We start from the raw sequence: 19,845 nt of genomic DNA, 5'->3' as shown, positions 1-19,845 counted from the left end.
GAAGTTAGAGTAACAATGATCCAGGGTCTTTCCACCCCTGGTTGCGCAATCGATATGCTGATAAAATTTAGGGAGTCTTGTTTTCAGATTAGCCTTGTTAAAATCCCCAGCTACAATGAATGCAGCCTCCGGATAAATTGTTTCCAGTTTGCAGAGAGTTAGATAAAGTTTGTTCAGAGCCATCGATGTGTCTGCTTGGGGGATATATACGGCTGTGATTATAATCGAAGAGAATTCTCTTGGTAGATAATGCGGTCTACATTTGATTGTGAGGAATTCTAAATCAGGTGAACAGAAGGATTTGAGTTCCTGTATGTTTCTTTCATCACACCATGTCACGTTGGCCATAAGGCATACGCCCCCGCCCGTCTTCTTACCAGAAAGATGTTTGTTTCTGTCGGCGCGATGCGTGGAGAAACCCGCTGGCTGCACCGCTTCGGATTGCGTCTCTCCAGTTAGCCATGTTTCCGTGAAGCAGAGAACGTTACAGTCTCTGATGTCCCTCTGGAATGCTACCCTTTCTCGGATTTCATCAACTTTGTTGTCAAGAGACTGGACATTGGCAAGAAGAATGCTAGGGAGTGGTGCACGATGTGCCCGTCTCCGGAGTCTGACCAGAAGACCGCTTCGTTTCCCTCTTTTTCTGAGTCGTTTTTTTTTTTGGTCGCTGCATGTGATCCACTCCGTTACACTGGTTGTAAGGCAGAACACAGGATCCGCATCGCGAAAAACATATTCTTGGTCGTACTGATGGTGAGTTGACGCTGATCTTATATTCAGTAGTTCTTCTCGGCTGAATGTAAAGAAACCTAAGATGACCTGGGGTACTAGTGTAAGAAATAACACGTAAAAAAAACAAAAAACTGCATAGTTTCCTAGGAACGCGAAGCGAGGCGGCCATTTCTGTCGGCGCCGGTTCACAAGGTCCTTTGCTGTTGTTCTGGGATTGATTTGCACTTTTCGCACCAAACTACGTTCATCTCTAGGAGACATAACGCATCTCCTTCCTGAGCAGTATGACGGCTGCGTGGTCCCATGGTGTTTATACTTTTGTACTATTGTTTGTACAGATGAACGTGGTACCTTCAGGCATTTGGAAATTGCTCCCAGGGATGAATCAGACTTGTGGAGGTCTACAAGGTCTTGGCTAATTTCTTTTGATTTTCCCATGATGTCAAGCAAAGAGGCACTGAGTTTGAAGGTAGGCCTTGAAATACATCCACAGGTACACCTCCAATTTACTCAAATGATGTCAATTAGCCTATCAGAAGCTTCTAAAGCCATGACATTATTTTCAGGAATTTTCCAAGCCGTTTAAAGGCACAGTCAACTTAGTGTATGTAAACTTCTGACCCACTGGAATTGTGATACAGTGAAATAATCTGTCTGTAAACAATTGTTGGAAAAATGACTTGTGTCATGCATAAAGGAGATGTCCTAACCGACTTGCCAAAACTATAGTTTGTTTACAAGAAATTTGTGGAGTGGTAGAAAAATTAGTTTTAATGACTCCAACCTAAGTGTATGTGTATTTTTTATTTTACCTTTATTTAACGAGGCAAGTCAGTTAAGAACAAATTCTTATTTTCAATGACGGCCTAGGAACAGTGGGTTAACTGCCTGTTCAGGGGCAGAACGACAGATTTGTACCTTGTCAGCTCGGGGTTTGAACTCGCAACCTTCCGGTTACTAGTCCAACGCTCTAACAACTAGGCTACCCTGCCGCCCCTGTGGCTGGATTAACAAGACACTGTGGGCTGGATTAACAAGACTTTTATCTTTAAAATGGTGCCTAATACTTGTATGTTTGAGAAATTTGATTTGTGAGATTTCTGTTGATTTGTATTTGGCGCCCTGCAATTTCATTGGCTGTTGGCGAGGGGTTCCGCTAGTGGAACGGGGTTCCAGTCCTAGACAGGTTAATGTCCCGTTTGGAGGATAATGCTAATAGCAGGTCATTAATTTTATTTTCTGATGGCTGCACGTTAGCAAGGAGAATGGAAGGCAATGGGAGGGCGCCCAATCTGCGGCCTCTTTTCCGGTGACTTTTCTTCATGCAAAAGGCGTGGATATGGACATGTTCCAATGAAAGCAGGATATCCTTCTCGTCGGACTCGTTAAAGGAAAAAGTTTCTTCCAGTCCGCGGTGGGTAATCGCTTTTCTGATGTCCGGAAGTTATTTTCGGTCTTAAGAGACGGTACCAGCAACAATATGTACACAATAAGTAAAACAAATAAGTTACACAAAAATTGCGCAATTGGTAGGGAGAAAGTAAAACGTCAGCCATGTTCTTCGGCGCCATCTTCAGTGTACCATGTATGCAGTCTTTGTTCAAGGTATGACAAACCATGTTTTTGTTTACCTGGACACGGTTTCAAATGCTAATTATTTTGCATTTGTGGCACAAAACCATTTGCTGTCATACCTTGTCCATAGACTGCTTATATGGTAAGGAAACCAATATGTAATTTTGTAATTCAGATGAACTATCCCTTTAAGTAGGCCTACACAATATTTTTCACGGCATGAGAATTGATATATACTGTTTTAACAACCAATGTAGTTTTGTGGATAGGTGTGACAGTAGGATTTCATGTTTGTATAATGTTGCATGCATATTAAACTGGAAATCGAATACAATTATATATATATAACATCTTTACAGACAACAAATCTATTGTGTTATGAAAGACACATTTTAGTCAATAGGCTTCATATTTGTCTTAATCTTAACCAATAACCTTCATTGTATTGTTCATATTAAATCAACCCATCTTATGGAATCTGAAATGATTTGTCACTAAAAATTTTGCTCATAAATTGATACAATTTGTGTGAAATAATCCCATGTTTGTCATTGGTTTCATTACATTCTAGAAAGCCTGAACTGTCATCTAAAATATAGGTAACACCAGTGACAAAAAGGCAGCACAAGCTTTTTTAAATGTAATGTAGTGAAAATATACAATTATGTTAAGCTGTCATTTATGTTGATTTATAATGTTAAGATGTTAACTAATATCTGACTACAAGTTTACATTTAAAAAAAAGAATTACAATTTGTAAAAGTTGGCTGTTCAGAAAGCCACTATTTTCATAGAATGACCCAGTTACCAAGCAACAAGATATGCCAAATAAACGTCTAAAAACCACGTGAGGGCAAATAAATCAGATTTGTCCATTCAGACAGAAGTCGCATGGCCAGGAATCAGATTTGTATCTGGCTTCAAACCACCCAATTCAATTTGAGAACATATTAGAATCAGATATGCACATTTTTTTTGAGTCACTTCAAACTGCCAATGTAAACAAGGCTTTATATACTTAAGCAGAAAGACTCAGATCGCTGCCAAATGGCTAAGTACTGACTCAGGGGTTTGAATGATATTTCTGCATATTTATTTCCTAGCATATGCAAATCTCTTGCATCTCAAATCTCTTTTGATATGTTGCCTTATAAAGACATAGGGCTTGCCTATAGGTGCACCACAGAGAAATCACATTCCATATGCCTTCTTAGAACTCATAATGCAATATTTTAACAATGTTTCCTGCTTTGACAGGCACTGTTTGACCTCTCACCTCTTCTGGTTCTGCGGTGGCGGCTGCCAGGCGACCTTGGTGGGCTAACTGGCTGTAGTCTACAGTCACCTGAGAGGCCAGGCCACCCAGCTCCTCTGGACATGTCACTGACTTAGTCATCTGTAGACAGTCAGAACAAGGCCATAACATAACATGTTAGAGTTTTGATAATAAGGATAATATAAAAATAATATAAGGACACATTACATATTCCGGGAGTAGTTGTTTGTGCTCACCATCTCCTGAGTTGTGATGGCGATGGCCTTGGAGTATTTCACCATGGTGGTCTGGTAATCCACAAAGGATCCTTCTGGTTCTGGGGGAGTGCCCTCATTCAACTGCAGATGGAAAACCACGAGTCATTTAATATATTAACTTTAGCTCCCTATTATTGTACATAATCTACACATATGAATACCAACCATGCATGTACCACGCATTTGAATAAATATTTTATTTATTCGATGAACTCTATGCATAAATATGTTGCAGAATGCAGATATCCACAAAAGGCCAGATGATGTGTTAGTTTCAATGCAGAAGTAGAAATGGAATTCACTGGGGTGGAAACATGTAGAGACCAACATCTGATAGAAGCAATCAGGCAATCAAATATAATTCATTATTAGGAGCGCCATCATCAAGACTGACAGATCACAGTGGATGGAGGGTGACAGCCAGTGGATAAGTGACAGTTGTCAGCTCTGAGGTCTGGAGCTGACACTTCCCATCCCTCTCACTACTGAATGTCAGTTAGAGGGGCATGTTTTTCTGCCTGCACACCGTGGAGGAAACATCTTAAAGCAGTAGGAGGAAAGGTGTTACCAGCAGAGTTCTACTCCTGAGCTGTCTGGGGCCATAGTACACACGTGTACATGCATGCATGCACATATACAGTGGTTATTCTTTTAAAAGTGTTGCGCTTATGCCGCGACAGTTTGTGGTAGATGGTGGCAGATTGTGGTAAATTGTGCCATTCTGGCAACAATGGCTGACACTTAAAATTCTGTGGCACCCCGCAAGTTGTGCTGCAGTACGCCACGACTTTTAAAGGAAGAACCACTGTACACACACAACTATACAGTACGACACCCCCAGCTGTATAGTACACCAGCCCCCACTCACCCTGCCCATGGCCTCAGCAATAGCCTCCACCATGCCTCCCACCATGCCGCCTTCGCTGGCCGCCTCATTCAGCGTCACCATGATGTCGTCCACAGCCTCCTTCATCAGCTGGACAGCCTCTGCTATGGCGTCGTGGGTGTGGGCTGCCTGGACACGCAGTAAACCCACCAGACCATCGTGAAACTCAAAGATCTTCATCATATCAATATACATGGCGATGCACACGACAATAAACAAGATATATTGTAGAATAAGGTGCACAGAAATCCATACTAATTTAGTACTGCTCCATTGCTCTAACATGGCTTTGTGCCCAGTAACATTACCTTAGGATTTCCACCTCCCTCCTTGGCTGCGTAGAGCATCTGCAGGGCGGACTCTGACAGGGTCTTAGTCTGGTCTAAGATGTTCATCTGCTGCTGTTGGTCCATGATCTTAGAAGCCAGGCCAACAGACGCCACAATCAGTGGCTCAAAGTAGCTGGCCAGCTGGGTCACCTGGGAGAGGCAGTATCATGTAACAGTATAAGACACAGATTGGATAATTGGAGTGGATCTAGGAAACAGGAATTTCTCCCTATAGGGCAGTGGTCACCAACCGGTCGATCGCGATCTTCAAGGAATTCCTAGTTGATCACCAAACTTTTCTGTAGAAATGCCAACGATCAAGGCTGTGATAAAGGCTTGTGTATTTTATTTGTGTTGTGCTGTTGTCGGTAGGTGCACTTGATTCAGAAGCCCTGCCAACCGGGTAAGCAAAATGTTCCCATGTTGAACCATTTCATTTGTCTGAAAAGTCAAACCCGGCCTGTGGAAAAATCGAGTGTCCCTACTGCGCTGGCCAATCAGATAACTCAAATCAAATCACTGTGCCTACAGAGCTTCCATGACCCCGGCCACAGTAAAGTTTGATACTAGTCTACATAAGATTGAATAACTTTTAAAACCATGACTGCAGAGAGACTGTCAAAGAATACAGCAAAGAGCTGTTGTTTTTATAAGTGAGTTCATGTCGAAGTTTTTATTCAACACTTTTACAAAATATAAAACATGCTTCTACCTACTTCCACTCGCGCTGCAATGAATGAGTAGCCAAGTGTATCGATAACCCTGCCCTTTTATTATTAGCAGCTTGTCGTGTCTATTTTAATTTTGAGGAATATTTCACTTTCTCTAGCCACAGGAACAACATAAATGTGTGCATGAAGCAAATGGGGTGCTACTCGAGTTTCACCATCAGGTGGAAGATGGTATTCCCTCTCTCTGGTCAGTCTCACCAGGGGAAAGGAAGTAGAGACTCTGCTGCGCTCTCCCTCCTTTTGCTGAGACTAACAACTGGGAACTTGTAAATCTCCAACTTCTGACTACAGTGTGTTCAAGACAACTGGGAACTCAGGAAAAAACGAGATCTGCCAGGATTGTGGGGGGCATTGGCATCCATCTCAGAATTCCAAGTCAGAAACTCTGGCATCTTTCCAGACCTCCGGCTTTCAGACCTTAAGATCACCGACATCATGATTAGACTTAGTTCCCCCCAGAGTTCCCAGTTGTCTTGAAAGCACCATGACCATCAGATGCTGGTACCATCAGTCCAGTAAAATAAGAAAGCAAATTATTTAAATTTATGCTTGCAAGTGCTCCCCCTGACTGATTTATTTTGTAATCAAAGCTTGAGTTTTGAAATAGAATATGGTCTGAGAAGAACAACATTGGCAGGCAAGGCATATAGCCAACATGCTGTGATAATATATTAGGCATACTGCACAAACCTCATTCCTACAGAACTATTTTTATTAGGTTCATGTGAAAGTGATCTTAACTTAGAAAAGGTTGCTATAGGGGAATTGTCATAGCGGAGTACCTTGTGTCCCAGCTGGGCAGCTTCACCCCTGGCTGCAGTATTGATGGGATCGATGAGATGTCCAATCTCCTGCACCGATGATGTCAACTGCTCTTGCAAAGCCTAGGGGAGTGGCAAAGAATTATGAAGTGGAAACTGAAAATGAAAGCTCAAGAAACCAATTATATTGACCATTTGAACTTACTTCTAAAGAGATGTCATCCCTACATCCCTGTAGGCTCTGTCCGACAGCAGCTAGAGAAGCCTGCTCGATGTCCCGGATACACTTGTTGATGTTATCAATGGAGTAGTCACACTCCCTCTGCCCTGGTGCCTTGTCCCTAACAGTATCATGATACATAGGAACAAGGCAGTACTTTTACAAGCAGGTTATGAATGCAGCATCACAGTTAGGGTTGCAAAGTGAGGGTATATTACTGGAAACCAGTAAAGTACCAGAATATTGGAACAGTATCTTTCAAGGATTTTATGTAAGTTATCACAAGACATCTAGTGGCCCTTTTGGGAACTTCAGATTATCACAGGTGTCTGTAATCATCTCTGGCCCCCTGTGTGGCGTTATCACATGTAAAATATATGAAACAATTAAATAAGATAATATCCCCCCCAAAACAATATGACAACGCTGTAAAACATTATCCTAAATATAAACCAACTTAGTGAATACCATTGGTGTTAAATAGGAGGGTTTCAGCATGAAATAACCTTTATTTTTTTAAACATTTTTTTTACACACCTTTATTTGTTTTACTATGTCAATATGTATTTGTTGTCAATGTTTCTGCGTCAAACTGGTGGCAGTAGTTGGAAGAGTTGCAGAATTAATTGAAAATAATACCAATGTGGATTAGATGCTTTTTCATTTAATTAGGCTATTTTCTCTTGAACCATATGGTCTATCTACTAGAAACCCATTGACAATTTGAACACAGATATAAAAAAGAAATGTAAACTATATATGAATACATTTAAAAAAAAAAGTTATTCAAGTATAAATGACCAAAGTTACCATAGATGTTCAGTTACCTCTCAAAACAACCAAATGTATATTAAATTAACAATAGCTTTGCAGCCCTAATCATGATACATATGTGACCCGTTTCAGGCTACTAGGCGTATGTCATGGGTCACTACTTCACATGTGAGCCATTTGAACGTAATCCAAATGCGCTTTTTGGTCAGAAATGCCTTCTGGAACATGTGAACTTCCATGTGCCTTAATAACAAACTTGTTATATTACGAGCCTTGTTGGTTTAGCAACAGAAAAATCATCCCGCTAGCCATGATTGGCTAATGAGTGGGCTGGACATACCGAGAGATGAGTTTGGATTGGTCTGTCATATAGCATGCAATCTCTATTTGAGCAAGTTAGTATTTGTAGGTAATCCTGTCTAACGCGGCTTAAAAAATATATATTGCCCATATAACTGCATCAGTGTTGCTCTCCACTTTCTGGAGGACCGAGTTTTGAAATCAGTGGAATTTGAGTATGATATTCTTAGGAGACGGAGAAAACACCTGTCTCTGGATTACATCTTCAAACTAGCTAGCTAGCTAACATTGAACCTGGATGGTTAGCTACCTGCAGATTCATGCAAGGTAGTAACATCACAAGTTTTGATTATGGCTACATGTCTTAACAAAAGACTCCACTATGCAAGTGTCCATTTTAATAGAATGTTACTGTGACAACTGTTAGCCAGTTAACAGCAGTCAAGCACTCAAGCTATTAGGACAGAAGGCTTGGATCAACCCTTAAAGAGATTGGTGGAGCTAAAGCTGAAGAGGGTGTGAACGATGTTGAATGGATGTAGACAAAGTAGAGCTCTCCAATAGGTACCAAAACATTCAAAGACCATTTTCTCAAAAGTGAGGTTTACAAGTTTATCAACTTTCAAAGCAGAATTACTTTCTCATTGTTCCTCAAATGCAGTGTTTGATATACCATTTTGTAGCTCTGTGTCTCTGTTTTTATCCAATGTAAAAAACACAATTTCAAATGTTGCTACATAAGACCGAATCAAGGCATATGAACAAGGAAGTACTTCTACAAGCAGGTTATCAATGCAGGTTATCAATGCAGTTTTACAGGACCTCAAAGAAGGGAAATCATGTAGCGCATTCAAGAGCTCCTTGACTTTCTCCACATTTTGCTACATTAAAGCCTTATTCTAAAATGGATTAGATCTGTGCCTTGACACAATCATGTCTCGGAGCTCTACGGACAATTCCTTCGACCTCATGGCATGGTTTTTGATCTAACATGCACTGTCAGCTGTGGGACCTTATATAGACGGGTGTGTGCCTTTCCAAATCAAGTACAATCAATTGAATTGACCACAGGTGGACTCCAACCAAGTTGTAGAAACATTTCTGGGATGATCAATGGAAACAGGATGCACCTGAGCTCGAATTTGAGTCTCATAGCAAAGGGTCTGAATAATGAAATATGTTATGGGTTTTTTATTTTTAATACATTTGCAAAAATGTCTAAATATCCGTTTTCACTTTGTCATTATGGGGTATTGTGTGTAGATTGACGAGGAAAATGTTTATTTAATACATTTTCGAATAAGGCTGTAACATAACAATGTGGAAAAAGACAAGGGGTCTGAATACTTTACGAATGCATTGTATACTACAGTAGGTGCATGGTCTCTAGAGGTTGACCAGATGCAAAATGTGCTGGAGCTGAGGGGCCATTTACTGTCTCTGTGTGTGTGTGTGAGATAATGAGGAGAGAATCCTCAATTCATAACAGCAGGAGGGACTTTCTCAGTATAAGAAAGCTTTGTAAGCAGCACCAGCAGCACAGCAGAATCTCCACGGAACTCTACCTATTCATCTTTATAATGCCCTAGAGTGTTCCTCTTCATAATACATGGGAGGTGGAAACCCAGCCACCATAAATTACCATGACAACGCACTGCTCAGTCGAACCGACACTTACCCAGAGCTAGCTGAACTCCCCCCCTCGGCCTCAACATAATAATATCCAGAGCACCATAGTTTATTACCAGAGGGGTCAGTGCTGACCTGATGGAGGTGATGAGGCTCTTGATGGAGTCGGAGACGGTGCGGGAGTGCCCAGCCAGGATGGACCAGGTGGGCGGGTCTTTGGGGTTGATGATGAGTGAGCGGGCGGTCTCCAGGAGCAGGGTGGAGCTGTCCAGCATGGAGCGGGCTGAACGCACGATGGGCTCCTGGGCTGCCGAGCCCTGGACATGGAAGAGAGGGTGGGAGGGGAGGACAGTGGAGTTGATAGTTAAAACACCACAGGTTAAAGATCTTCTAACAGAACAGCTCAATAGCAACACACTACACAGCTGTCCCTGATCTCTTATTATTCAGCCCAACTTCTGATGGATCAAAGGTGTAATCAGAGCCGCGTATCACAGGGGGGGGGGGATGAGATTAGAGATCCAGCTTTACACGGAGACGCAGAGGCACACCTTCAGTCTTTAAGATGCCAGCCAAAGCCTCCCTCGACAATTAGATTAACAAGCTGAAGATTAGAGCAGCTGTGCTGCGAGAGAGTGGTTAAATACTGCCCTCTAACATATTAAAGTCGTAAAGCTTTCAGGGCTAAAATACACAACATTTCTCCTTGAGCCACATCAAATAAACTAGAGAGAAATGGTATATCAAACCAATTCCCCAAGCTTTCCTGGAGAAACAACTCTGTGCTAGCTCTATATTTGAGGTTCTATTTCAAGAGGCTTGAATGCCGTAGTTACCAATGTATTCATGGATACTGTAGGGGTAGCTTTGCCATTTCATATGTGAGGAATCAGTCAAATAAAACAAATGTGACAATATATGCTAAAGAAACATCGTAGGAGATCAAAAAAATGTCCTCTGAGCAAGAACTGCATTTTCATTGAAGAGCTTACCTACAAATCCCTTGACTTTTTACACATTTTGTTAAGTTACAGCCTTATTCTAAAAATAATTGTTTTTTCCCCCTCATCAAAATACACACAATACCCCATAACGACAAAGCAAAAACACATTTCTAGAAATGTTTGCAAATTGATTTGAAAAAATAACAAAAATATCACATTCACGTAAGTATTCAGACCCTTTACTCAGTACTTTGTTGAAGCACCTTTGGTAGCGAATACAGCCTCAAGTCTTCTTGGGTATGACGCTACAAGCTTGGCACACCTGTATTTGGGGAGTTTCTCCCATTCTTCTCTGCAGATCCTCTCAAGCTCTGCACAGCTATTTTCAGGTCTCTCCAGAGCTTTAGACCTTCCTGACTATTGCTCCTCCCCCAATTGCTCCCTTTGGCCAGGCAGCCAGCTCTAGGAACTTCCATTTATGAATGGAGCCCACTGTGTTCTTGGGGACCTTCAATGCTGCAGAAATGTTTTGGTACCCTTCCCCAGATCTGTGCCTCGACACAATCCTGTCACAAAGCTCGACAGACAATTCCTTCGACCTCATGGCTTGGTTTTTTATATAGACAGGTATGTGCCTTTCCAAATCATGTCACCATAGGTGGACTCCAATCAAGTTGTAGAAACATCTCAAGGATGATCAATGGAAACAGGATGCACCTGAGCTCAATTTCGAGTCTCATAGCAAAGGGTCTGAATACTGATGTATTTGTATTTATTATGGATCCCCCAATGTAAATAAGGTATTTCAGTTTTTTTTATTTTTAATACATTTGCAAAAATGTCTAAATACCTGTTTTCACTTTGTCATTATGGGGTATTGTGTGTAGATTAATGAGGAAAATGTTTATTTAATCCATTTTAGAATAAGGCTGTAACGCAACACAATGTGGAAAAAGTAAAGGTGTCTGAATACTTTCCGAATGCACTGTATCGCACAATACAAAAGTCACCCCCTGAACAAGCAGCTATACGAACCTCATTGCTGATCTGTGCAGGGATACTAGCAAACTCTGGGTTGGAGGCAAATGTGGATAGATTCTCCACAGCCTCGATGAGTGGAGTTGTAGCAACACGGCACCTGTCTCTGTTCTCCTCTGAGAAGTTACCATCCAAGGCCTGGAAGAAAATAACAGGACATGCCCTAAGTCCCCCATACACAACTGGTGGACCGGATCTGGACCCAGAACGGGGTCAATATGGAACGCAGGTCCGGAAACAAATGAAAATAATTTAAAAATAATAATTATGCACTAGGTCAGGCTTTGACCCCGGTATCATATAAACACACATAAGACATGGAAGAAAGGGTAGAATTGCAGGAAATTAGCTTTAAATGAGCAAAATTTTCTCTCTGCCAACAAGAGGGGTGTGAACAGTTTGGGGTCACATGGGTTACGAGGTGGGGGTTTGTTACTATGCTGATAAATGTAATTACCCATCTGGACCTTTGCCACCTAGGAAATGTGTGTCACTGGACCTTCTCAGATAGTACTTGAGTACCCCTGCCCTAAGCCAACACCCCAATGCAGATACATCATTAGTAATGAAGAAATATGTCTGTATTGTGTAACTATTTTAATTGGAAACAGAGAACATTAATTAATCTAGTGTTGCTGAAGGTACAAAGGACAAGAATCCCATTTATGAGTGGACCATGGCAGAGAGCACACACACCTTTATAGTTTTGACAAGGTTGGCCGTGGTGTTTGCAACTTCTTTGGCAGACTGAACAAAGTGTCTCCTGGCCACAGGGTTGGATGTCTTGGATGAGGCCAGGCGGCAGGCATTGCAAAGAGCTGAGGTATGCTTGGCTACAATTGTTGCTGCGGACAGAACCTAACAAACAGCCAAACACACAAACAAAGGACAAACAAAGCAGTATAAACATGGGACATTTCTCTAAAGAGGCATATGTTGAGAAGACGTTTGATGTTACGTTGATGTTCAAATTTACCAAGTAACTATTCGTATAATAGACTAAATACGTCAACAATTGTCCCTGTATGTGTCCCACTACATCGGTCTTCTCACCTGAGAAGGGCTGCTGGCAGGGTCCACCAGGTTTTGACAGGCCATCTGAATAGCTTGGTTGGCCCGGGCAAACTGGATGGGATCCACCAGCCCCTCATGACCCGATTGGCTGTTTGGATCAGACACACCCACCAGGTAGGATGCCTGCAGTGTGGAGAGAAGGAGAAAGAGAAAAGAGGAATGCCACATAGCTTTAGTTTCTGTTAAGGAGAAATATTCTGTTATTAAACATGAACAGAGGGTGAGAGGAATGCTCATGGCTTAGTTTCTAGTTTCTGCTTTAGAGAGACAGCTAGCTGCTGTTACTAAACATGAACAGCGGGTGAGAGGAATGCTCATGGCTTAGTTTCTGCTTTAGAGAGACAGCTAGCTGCTGTTATTAAACATGAACAGCGGGTGAGAGGAATGCTCATGGCTTAGTTTCTGCTTTAGAGAGACAGCTAGCTGCTGTTATTAAACATGAACAACGGGTGAGAGGAATGCTCATGGCTTAGTTTCTGCTTTAGAGAGACAGCTAGCTGCTGTTATTAAACATGAACAGTGGGTGAGAGGAATGCTCATGGCTTAGTTTCTAGTTTCTGCTTTAGAGAGACAGTTAGCTGCTGTTACTAAACATGAACAGTGGGTGAGAGGAATGCTCATGGCTTAGTTTCTGCTTTAGGGAGACAGCTAGCTGCTGTTATTAAACATGAACGGAGGTTTAGAGCTGATAGAGACTGTTGGTTGTGTGCCAGACCCAGGCCCAGGACTGATAGCAGGAAGGAGTGGGAGGGAGGCTGGAAGCTCCAGGCAGTACGTCAGTGCTAGGTTGGGATCTCACCTGTCCAGCCGCCTCCGTCAACCCACACAGGGCCTTGGACGCCACTCCCACGCAATGCCCAAACGCTGGCACATCGCCCGTCTTACAGTGCTGGGAAATCCCCGCCATGGACTCTCCAAGAACCTGTACATGGAGAAATGGAAATAAATTGTAAGATTACTGCAATTTAAAGTCTATGGTGCATGTGATTGTTTTGTAAGGCTTTACCTTTGAGTTCTCCATGACACTCTCGATGCAGTCAAAGTAGGAGAGCTCACTGACAGGCTCACTGGGGTTGTCCAGCAATCCTCTCACCGCCTGTACACAGAGGGAGAAGGGCTCAACAATAAGGACAGCACAAACTACTTTACCAATCTGATACCCACAGTGTTGGGGCAGAAAAATGTGTGCTATATGAAAAACAAGCCCAACTGTTTTTAATCTGACTGTTTCGAAGCCATGTTAATCTTTAACTTATAGTCATTACTTGGAAAAGAAACCACAGATCTGTTAGTTACATAACAGTATCATTAGTGTTACTCAAGGGGTAGAAATGAATGGGGACTGTCATTAAATGTTGAGCAGGCTCTGTTGATGGATGGATAAAGACAGAGACAGGTAACAATTTTCAGAGCGGGTGAAGGGGAGGGGACGTGGGCTGAAGGCACAGAGGAAGTAAATGACTTGGTCATTATTTCCCATAGAGACAGAGCACTGCTGTGCATACAATAATGTCCACACAGAAACCCACAGCAACATGCATCTCATTCAGACATTAAATATCATCCCATTTCATCCATCCTGAATGATATGTACTGGTAAAACATTGCTTTGTCAGAAAAAAAAGGAAAAAAAACCCTTCTACATCAAAACCCTTTATTTTGTCGAGACTGAAATAAACATTATCTAGCCTGAACATTAAAAGGTCTGTGTAGTGTTTGGTAAAAAGGCTACCTCCAGTTCTCTTAGAGCGTTGTCACACTCCTTCTGGCCCGGTGCCTGCTGGGTACACAGTGTGATGAGCTGGTTAATACTCTCTGTCACCGTTCTGAAACACAAGGGCAGCAGTATAGGGCTTTTTAGCTCTCACATCTCTTTCCACATGTACACACAGCACACACTCTCAGCCCTTTACTTTACACACGCATGGCAGAGCCCATTGCCCCTATCTCCCTGTGACAATCTAACACTGCACAGGAGTGTCGAGGCCACGCTCAGCCTCAGTGATCACAGACAAGCTCCAGCCATGGCTTCCATCCATCTGCCTAATTAAAGAGAGGGAATTCAGTCAGGCTAAAATCCCAGTGCGGCCAGCTGCCTGCCATGTCTCCAGCAGGAGGGATTCTACCATACTATCTCTCAGCCTAGCAGCATGCTGTGAGGAGGGCCATACAACCACAGTCACAGCAGAGATGTTGCAGTACATGGGTGGCTTTGATTGGAAACTGGATCAGAATGGCTCTGAATATTGAGTATGTTTTTGTTCTAACTAGCTAACTAGAGCCACTCCTTACACTCTTACTTTGTGCAAACGTAGACCGTCCTTATACTCACGAGCTTGTGACATCCTTACACAATGCCATTCAAATCCATATTGAGTGGCCTCACCTTGCAGCAGCAGCTAACAGGTTCTTGGCGTTAGCTGCTCCAGGATCCACTGACAGGGACTTGGCTGCCAGAAGGAGCTTGCTGGATGCCATAGAGATGTTCTTCAGGTTGCCAATCACTTCGATTTGGTCCTCTTGGCACTATAAAGACAACATCACAATACTACGCAGCTGTTCCTTCAAGAAACATTTTGACATTTTTTTCGAGACACCTCTTTCAAGGAAAATGAAACTGTACTTATTGCCACACAGTCACACTGTCTATGCTCTCGAATGACCTATGAAATTGACATCAAGTGAACCGTGTTCCCCACCTCAGACAGCCAATTCCCTTTCAACCGGATTAAGGCCTGTGTGTCATGCTACATCAACTGCACTCTCACACAATCTATCCAAATGAATTAGCAAAATAACCAGAACAAGATCATCAAAGATCTCCTTATGTCTGACAGTGTTAGTGCTCTCGGGGATAATCATGTACCTAAGTGAATTAGATGAAAAGGTCTAATTAACAAATACATATAAATAGCTTAAGTGCTCAAGTGACAGAAAAATTTGAAATCACTCAACATTTGACTACCTCAGAGGCATTTTCATTTTATCCTATTTAACCTAAACTGTCTACCAACCGTATAATCAGGCATCGTAACATTTATCCACATTTATTTCACAGGGAGACGAATCAGATATATGGGGCTGTTGGGATCTTCTACAGTTAGTGATACCTACTTGAGTGTGTCCGGCCATCTCAATGCCAGTGTCCAAGAACTCGTCAAAGTCCTCGCTAAATTTCCCAGAAGCCATGGCCAGCTGGCTGCTGGTACCCCGGGAGGAGTGGACCACGTCCCCTGCGGAGTGGTTGAGCTCAGCTGCAGTATGGTTTAGCTCACTCTGAGCCTCCTGGAAGGACTTACTGCATGTAGGGAGCTGGAGACACAGAAGAGAAACACAACTGTAGGCCTCAGTACTCCTTCTCACTATGAGTACATACTGTAAGTACTCATTATCAGTATAATTTGTAACATTGAAGGCTCAGTCAAGTCAACAAAGTGATTGTCGGGGACTCCCGAGTTGCGCAGCGGTCTAAGGAACTACATCGCAGTGCTTGAGGTGTCCTTACAGACCGGGGTTCGATCCCAGGCTGTGTCGCAGCAGGCCGCAACCCGGGAGTCCCATGAGGCGGCGCACAATTAGCCTAGCATCGTCCGGGTTAGGGGAGGTTTTGGCCGGCTGGGATGTCTTTGTCCCATCGCACTCTAGCAACTCCTTGTGACCTGCTGGGCGCATGCACGCTGACTTCGGTCGCCAGTTGTAAGGTGTGTCCTCTGACACAATGGTGTGGCTGGCTTCCGGGTTCGCCTCTCCACAGTCTGTACGGGAGTTGCAGCGATGTGACAAGACTGTCACTACCAATTGGATATCACAAAATATTTGTTTACATTCAAAAAAATAAATAAACGTGATTGTGTTTGAGGGGTTGGGTTAAATGCGGAAGACACATTTTGGTTGAATGCATTCAGTTGTGAATATATATTTCCACAACATGAGGTTGGAAGGAAAGGAAAGAGGAAAGCCCATAAAATTGTCAGAGACTCCAGTCGCCAAAGTCATAGACTGTTTTCTCTGCTACCGCATGGCAAGCGGCTCCGGAGCGCCAAGTCTAGGACCAAAAGGCTCCTTAACAGCTTCTACCCCCAAGCCATAAGACTGCTGAACAATTAATCAAATGGCCACCGGACTATTACATTGACCCCTACACTCCATTTGTTTTGTACACTGCTGCTACTCGCTGTTTATTATCTATGCATAGTCACTTCACCCCTACCTACATCTACAAATGACCTCAACTAACCTGTACCCCCGCACACTGACTCGGTACCCATACCCCCTGTATATAGCCTCGTTATGTTATTGTGTTACTTTTTTATTATCATTTACTTTAGTTTATTTGGTAAATAGTTTCTTAACTCTTTCTTGAACTGCACTGTTGGTTAAGGGCTTGTAAGTAAGCATTTCACGGTAAGGTCTACACTTGTTGTATTCGGCGCATGTGACAAATAAAGTTTGATTTGAATAACACTGAAATTGTGAAAAATATGATAATGCCCTTTTAGTTTAAGAGCATTTGAAAAGACCGCTTGACATTTAAGCCTGTTTTGCTGGGATGGTGTTTTGGCCTGCCTGATTAGTTAAAAGACCAATAAGAAAGACCGTTCCAAACCTCACTGCCAATAACAGCTAGTTTTCAGTTCCCCCCTTCCCACTCAGACCACTCCCAGACAGTCCGAGCAACATTTTTGCTTGAGAAATTTCTCTTCGCTAAGAAGCTATTTTTGTTTATTTTTGACCATTTTAATTAAAAACAATATTTGAAAACAGGCACTTAATTGTTACCCGATAAATAAATAAAAATGGCTGCAGATCATAATCCATATTGTATTTGGTCTTATGTTTGTTAGAATTTGCCCTGAATAGATTTGAGACATCTGTACAGATGATTAATGACTCCAGTAATGAATGGAAGATGTGTGTTAAAAGGACAGCATTGCCATGCTCTTCTATAACCCCTTATATTTAGGTTGTGTATAAGACATCAACACTCCAAACTGGAGCCTCGCGCATCTGGAAGCAGGACTCACATTGTCCACCAGCAGTTTCTTGCTGGCCTCTCCGATGCTCCTCAGGGCCATGTCCACATCCTTCTGGCCAGGTAGGCAGTTGACACAGTTATTCAGAGAGTGGGACACTGCCCTGGCCACCTGAAACACAGCACAGATAAGCCTGTCAGTGTGCTGATTTTACAGATTCTAACAATTTCCCACAGTACTTGGGCACAGCTATGAAAATGAAAAACATCTCAAATGCAAATCAGCCTGCAAGCGGAGAACGACAATCCATGTCACTAATTTATGCTACTGTCACAGACATATGCCAACCAATATGTTGATCTCCCAAAGGGCCCTGCTGCAAATAAGCAGTTTTCCGGCAGCTAGCGTTCCTGTGAGAGGATCGCTAAGCAGGAGACAGAGGAAAGAAAATGGCAACACTTAAAGCAGATAATTGTTATGGAGAGTAGCAGTGTTTACAAATCGGTTATCAGCCAGACAGCAGAGGAGAGGAAAGAGCCTGACAGAAAACACTGTGCTTGGAACACGCACCCAGTTGTCTAGGAGTAAAATGTCAATACAGTCAGTCAGCAAGTTCCTCACCTGTGCTAGCCTCTGCTGACTCTCTGCGTCGCCTGGGGAGACCAGGGCCTGGTGGGCCTCATGGATGAGCATGGCAGATCCCTCCATGACGTACTGGGCAGAATCCAACATGGCCGCCGCAGATTGGGGTTCCTTGGTGCTGGCCGCCACACCTCTGGCTGCCTGGGCCAAAGTCCTCAAGGCCTGGGCCGTCTCCCTGGCAGCTACGCCTGCACACAACAGACAGACAGATAAGGAAGGAAGTGGAAGTGTTGGAGTTGGAATAACAAAGCTAGTCCAGGAAATAATGATGGAAAACTGGTGTCAACGTCCCACTGTGTCTCATTAGTGTTCTTTAAGATGGAGCTAAACAACCTACTTTGCCTCCGGCTAGCTAAATCATGATTTATTCACTAGCCAAACTACAAGCTGAATCCTACCTCATTTCAATCTCATTATCCCTTCACTAAATATGTCCTTACACAAAAATATGTACATACACACATTCAGGGGTGCAGCTTTAGTGCTCAGAATGAATAGAAAGAGTTGTTGGTAATGTGTAACTGAACAGTAGGAACAGCACGGTGAGCCCAACCTAAAGAGCCCCTGTTGTTAAAACAAATGAGTTAGATAGGAGAACGAGGCACCATGTGGGATTGGGTCTTTACTTATTACACACAAAGCAGAGATGCGGGAATGCAGCAAATCGCATCAAATTGCATTATCCAGCCGAGTGGAGCCCATTGCTGATGGAATGTTAAATCTAGTGAAAATAAGATGAATGAGAGAGAGAGAGAGAGAAAGAGAGAGAGAGAGAGAGAGAGAGAGAGAGGGAGAGAGAGAGAGAGAGAGAGAGAGTAGGAGGGCAGGAGATGCCATTGTTAGAACACACTATTCAAAAATGTGTCTTTATCAATTCTCCTGAGAGACTAAATGGAGCTAGAATGGAGGCTAAAGAAAATGCCCGGCTTTGCAGCAGAACCCAATCAGGTTTATTCCTCCCTCATAGGCAATAGTGATAACATCAAGAAATTAATTAGACTTGTACATCTATTGGTGGAGGGAAAGTGAATACCTGTCAGGATTTCTGCTGTCTACTTTATCCTCTTTCACCCCACTTGGTAGAGCTTTACTGGGACCCTTGAGCTAATCGTCACATAGTATTAGATGATATTAGGAACAGTTAGCACTGTCTAACCAAAATCCCAGAAACGAATGAGTCTACCTTCAGTTTAGGTAAACATTGCTCTTGTACTGCTCAATCATTTGCAGTGCACTCTCTCTCTGTTTGAACTCCTACCTGTGTAGTGCTCATTGCCCTGGGCAGCACAGGTCAGCAGCTGAGCCATGGAGGAGCCAACAGCCTTGGAGGTACTACCCAGGTCCTGGGCACACTTCTCTAGCTGTAGGGACGACACATGAGCACAATGTCACGCCTTCTCACACATCTGCAGATTTGCTTTGCATGATTGGTGCAAATCACTGTATTCCAAATGCTCTAATATGGATTTAGTTATGCTAATGTACTGACCGATTCCCCAGGAAGTGGTTTGAGCTGCCCATCGTGTGCAGCCATCCTGGCATCTTGAAGCTCACTCCTCAGAGTTTGGACAGCATTGAGGGCATAGTCTATCTCCAGTGGGCCACAGGCTTCATGGGCCTGCAGAAGCACACAGACACAAACCTTTCTCACACAGTCCAGAGGATGTCTGAGCTGTATGAAAACATGACCTTCAGTAGCTGTGG

General features: G+C 43.0%; 1 protein-coding gene across 3 annotated transcripts in view; it reads right to left on the bottom strand.

Annotated features, from left to right (window-relative positions):
* The window catches only part of LOC112252395 (talin-2), a 139,678-nt gene that overhangs the window by 20,313 nt on the left and 99,520 nt on the right, over positions 1 to 19,845 (bottom strand). For all 3 annotated transcript variants that reach the window (XM_042323163.1, XM_042323165.1, XM_042323164.1), the window contains 19 exons: positions 19,631 to 19,759; positions 19,400 to 19,502; positions 18,121 to 18,329; positions 17,551 to 17,670; positions 15,641 to 15,838; positions 14,913 to 15,052; positions 14,259 to 14,352; positions 13,533 to 13,622; positions 13,326 to 13,448; positions 12,506 to 12,649; positions 12,149 to 12,310; positions 11,450 to 11,590; positions 9,606 to 9,787; positions 6,753 to 6,888; positions 6,569 to 6,670; positions 5,035 to 5,205; positions 4,709 to 4,855; positions 3,820 to 3,921; positions 3,584 to 3,703 (listed from right to left, as the gene is read on the bottom strand). In XM_042323163.1, coding sequence (XP_042179097.1) covers positions 3,584 to 3,703; positions 3,820 to 3,921; positions 4,709 to 4,855; positions 5,035 to 5,205; positions 6,569 to 6,670; positions 6,753 to 6,888; positions 9,606 to 9,787; positions 11,450 to 11,590; positions 12,149 to 12,310; positions 12,506 to 12,649; positions 13,326 to 13,448; positions 13,533 to 13,622; positions 14,259 to 14,352; positions 14,913 to 15,052; positions 15,641 to 15,838; positions 17,551 to 17,670; positions 18,121 to 18,329; positions 19,400 to 19,502; positions 19,631 to 19,759 — 2,613 coding nt within the window. The remainder of the gene's footprint in view (positions 1 to 3,583; positions 3,704 to 3,819; positions 3,922 to 4,708; positions 4,856 to 5,034; positions 5,206 to 6,568; positions 6,671 to 6,752; positions 6,889 to 9,605; positions 9,788 to 11,449; positions 11,591 to 12,148; positions 12,311 to 12,505; positions 12,650 to 13,325; positions 13,449 to 13,532; positions 13,623 to 14,258; positions 14,353 to 14,912; positions 15,053 to 15,640; positions 15,839 to 17,550; positions 17,671 to 18,120; positions 18,330 to 19,399; positions 19,503 to 19,630; positions 19,760 to 19,845) is intronic.

Source organism: Oncorhynchus tshawytscha, linkage group LG06 (genome assembly GCF_018296145.1).
Source record: "Oncorhynchus tshawytscha isolate Ot180627B linkage group LG06, Otsh_v2.0, whole genome shotgun sequence".
Lineage (NCBI taxonomy): Eukaryota > Metazoa > Chordata > Actinopteri > Salmoniformes > Salmonidae > Oncorhynchus > Oncorhynchus tshawytscha.
Note: the sequence above shows the minus strand (reverse complement) of the source record. Positions and strands in the feature narration are given on the sequence as shown.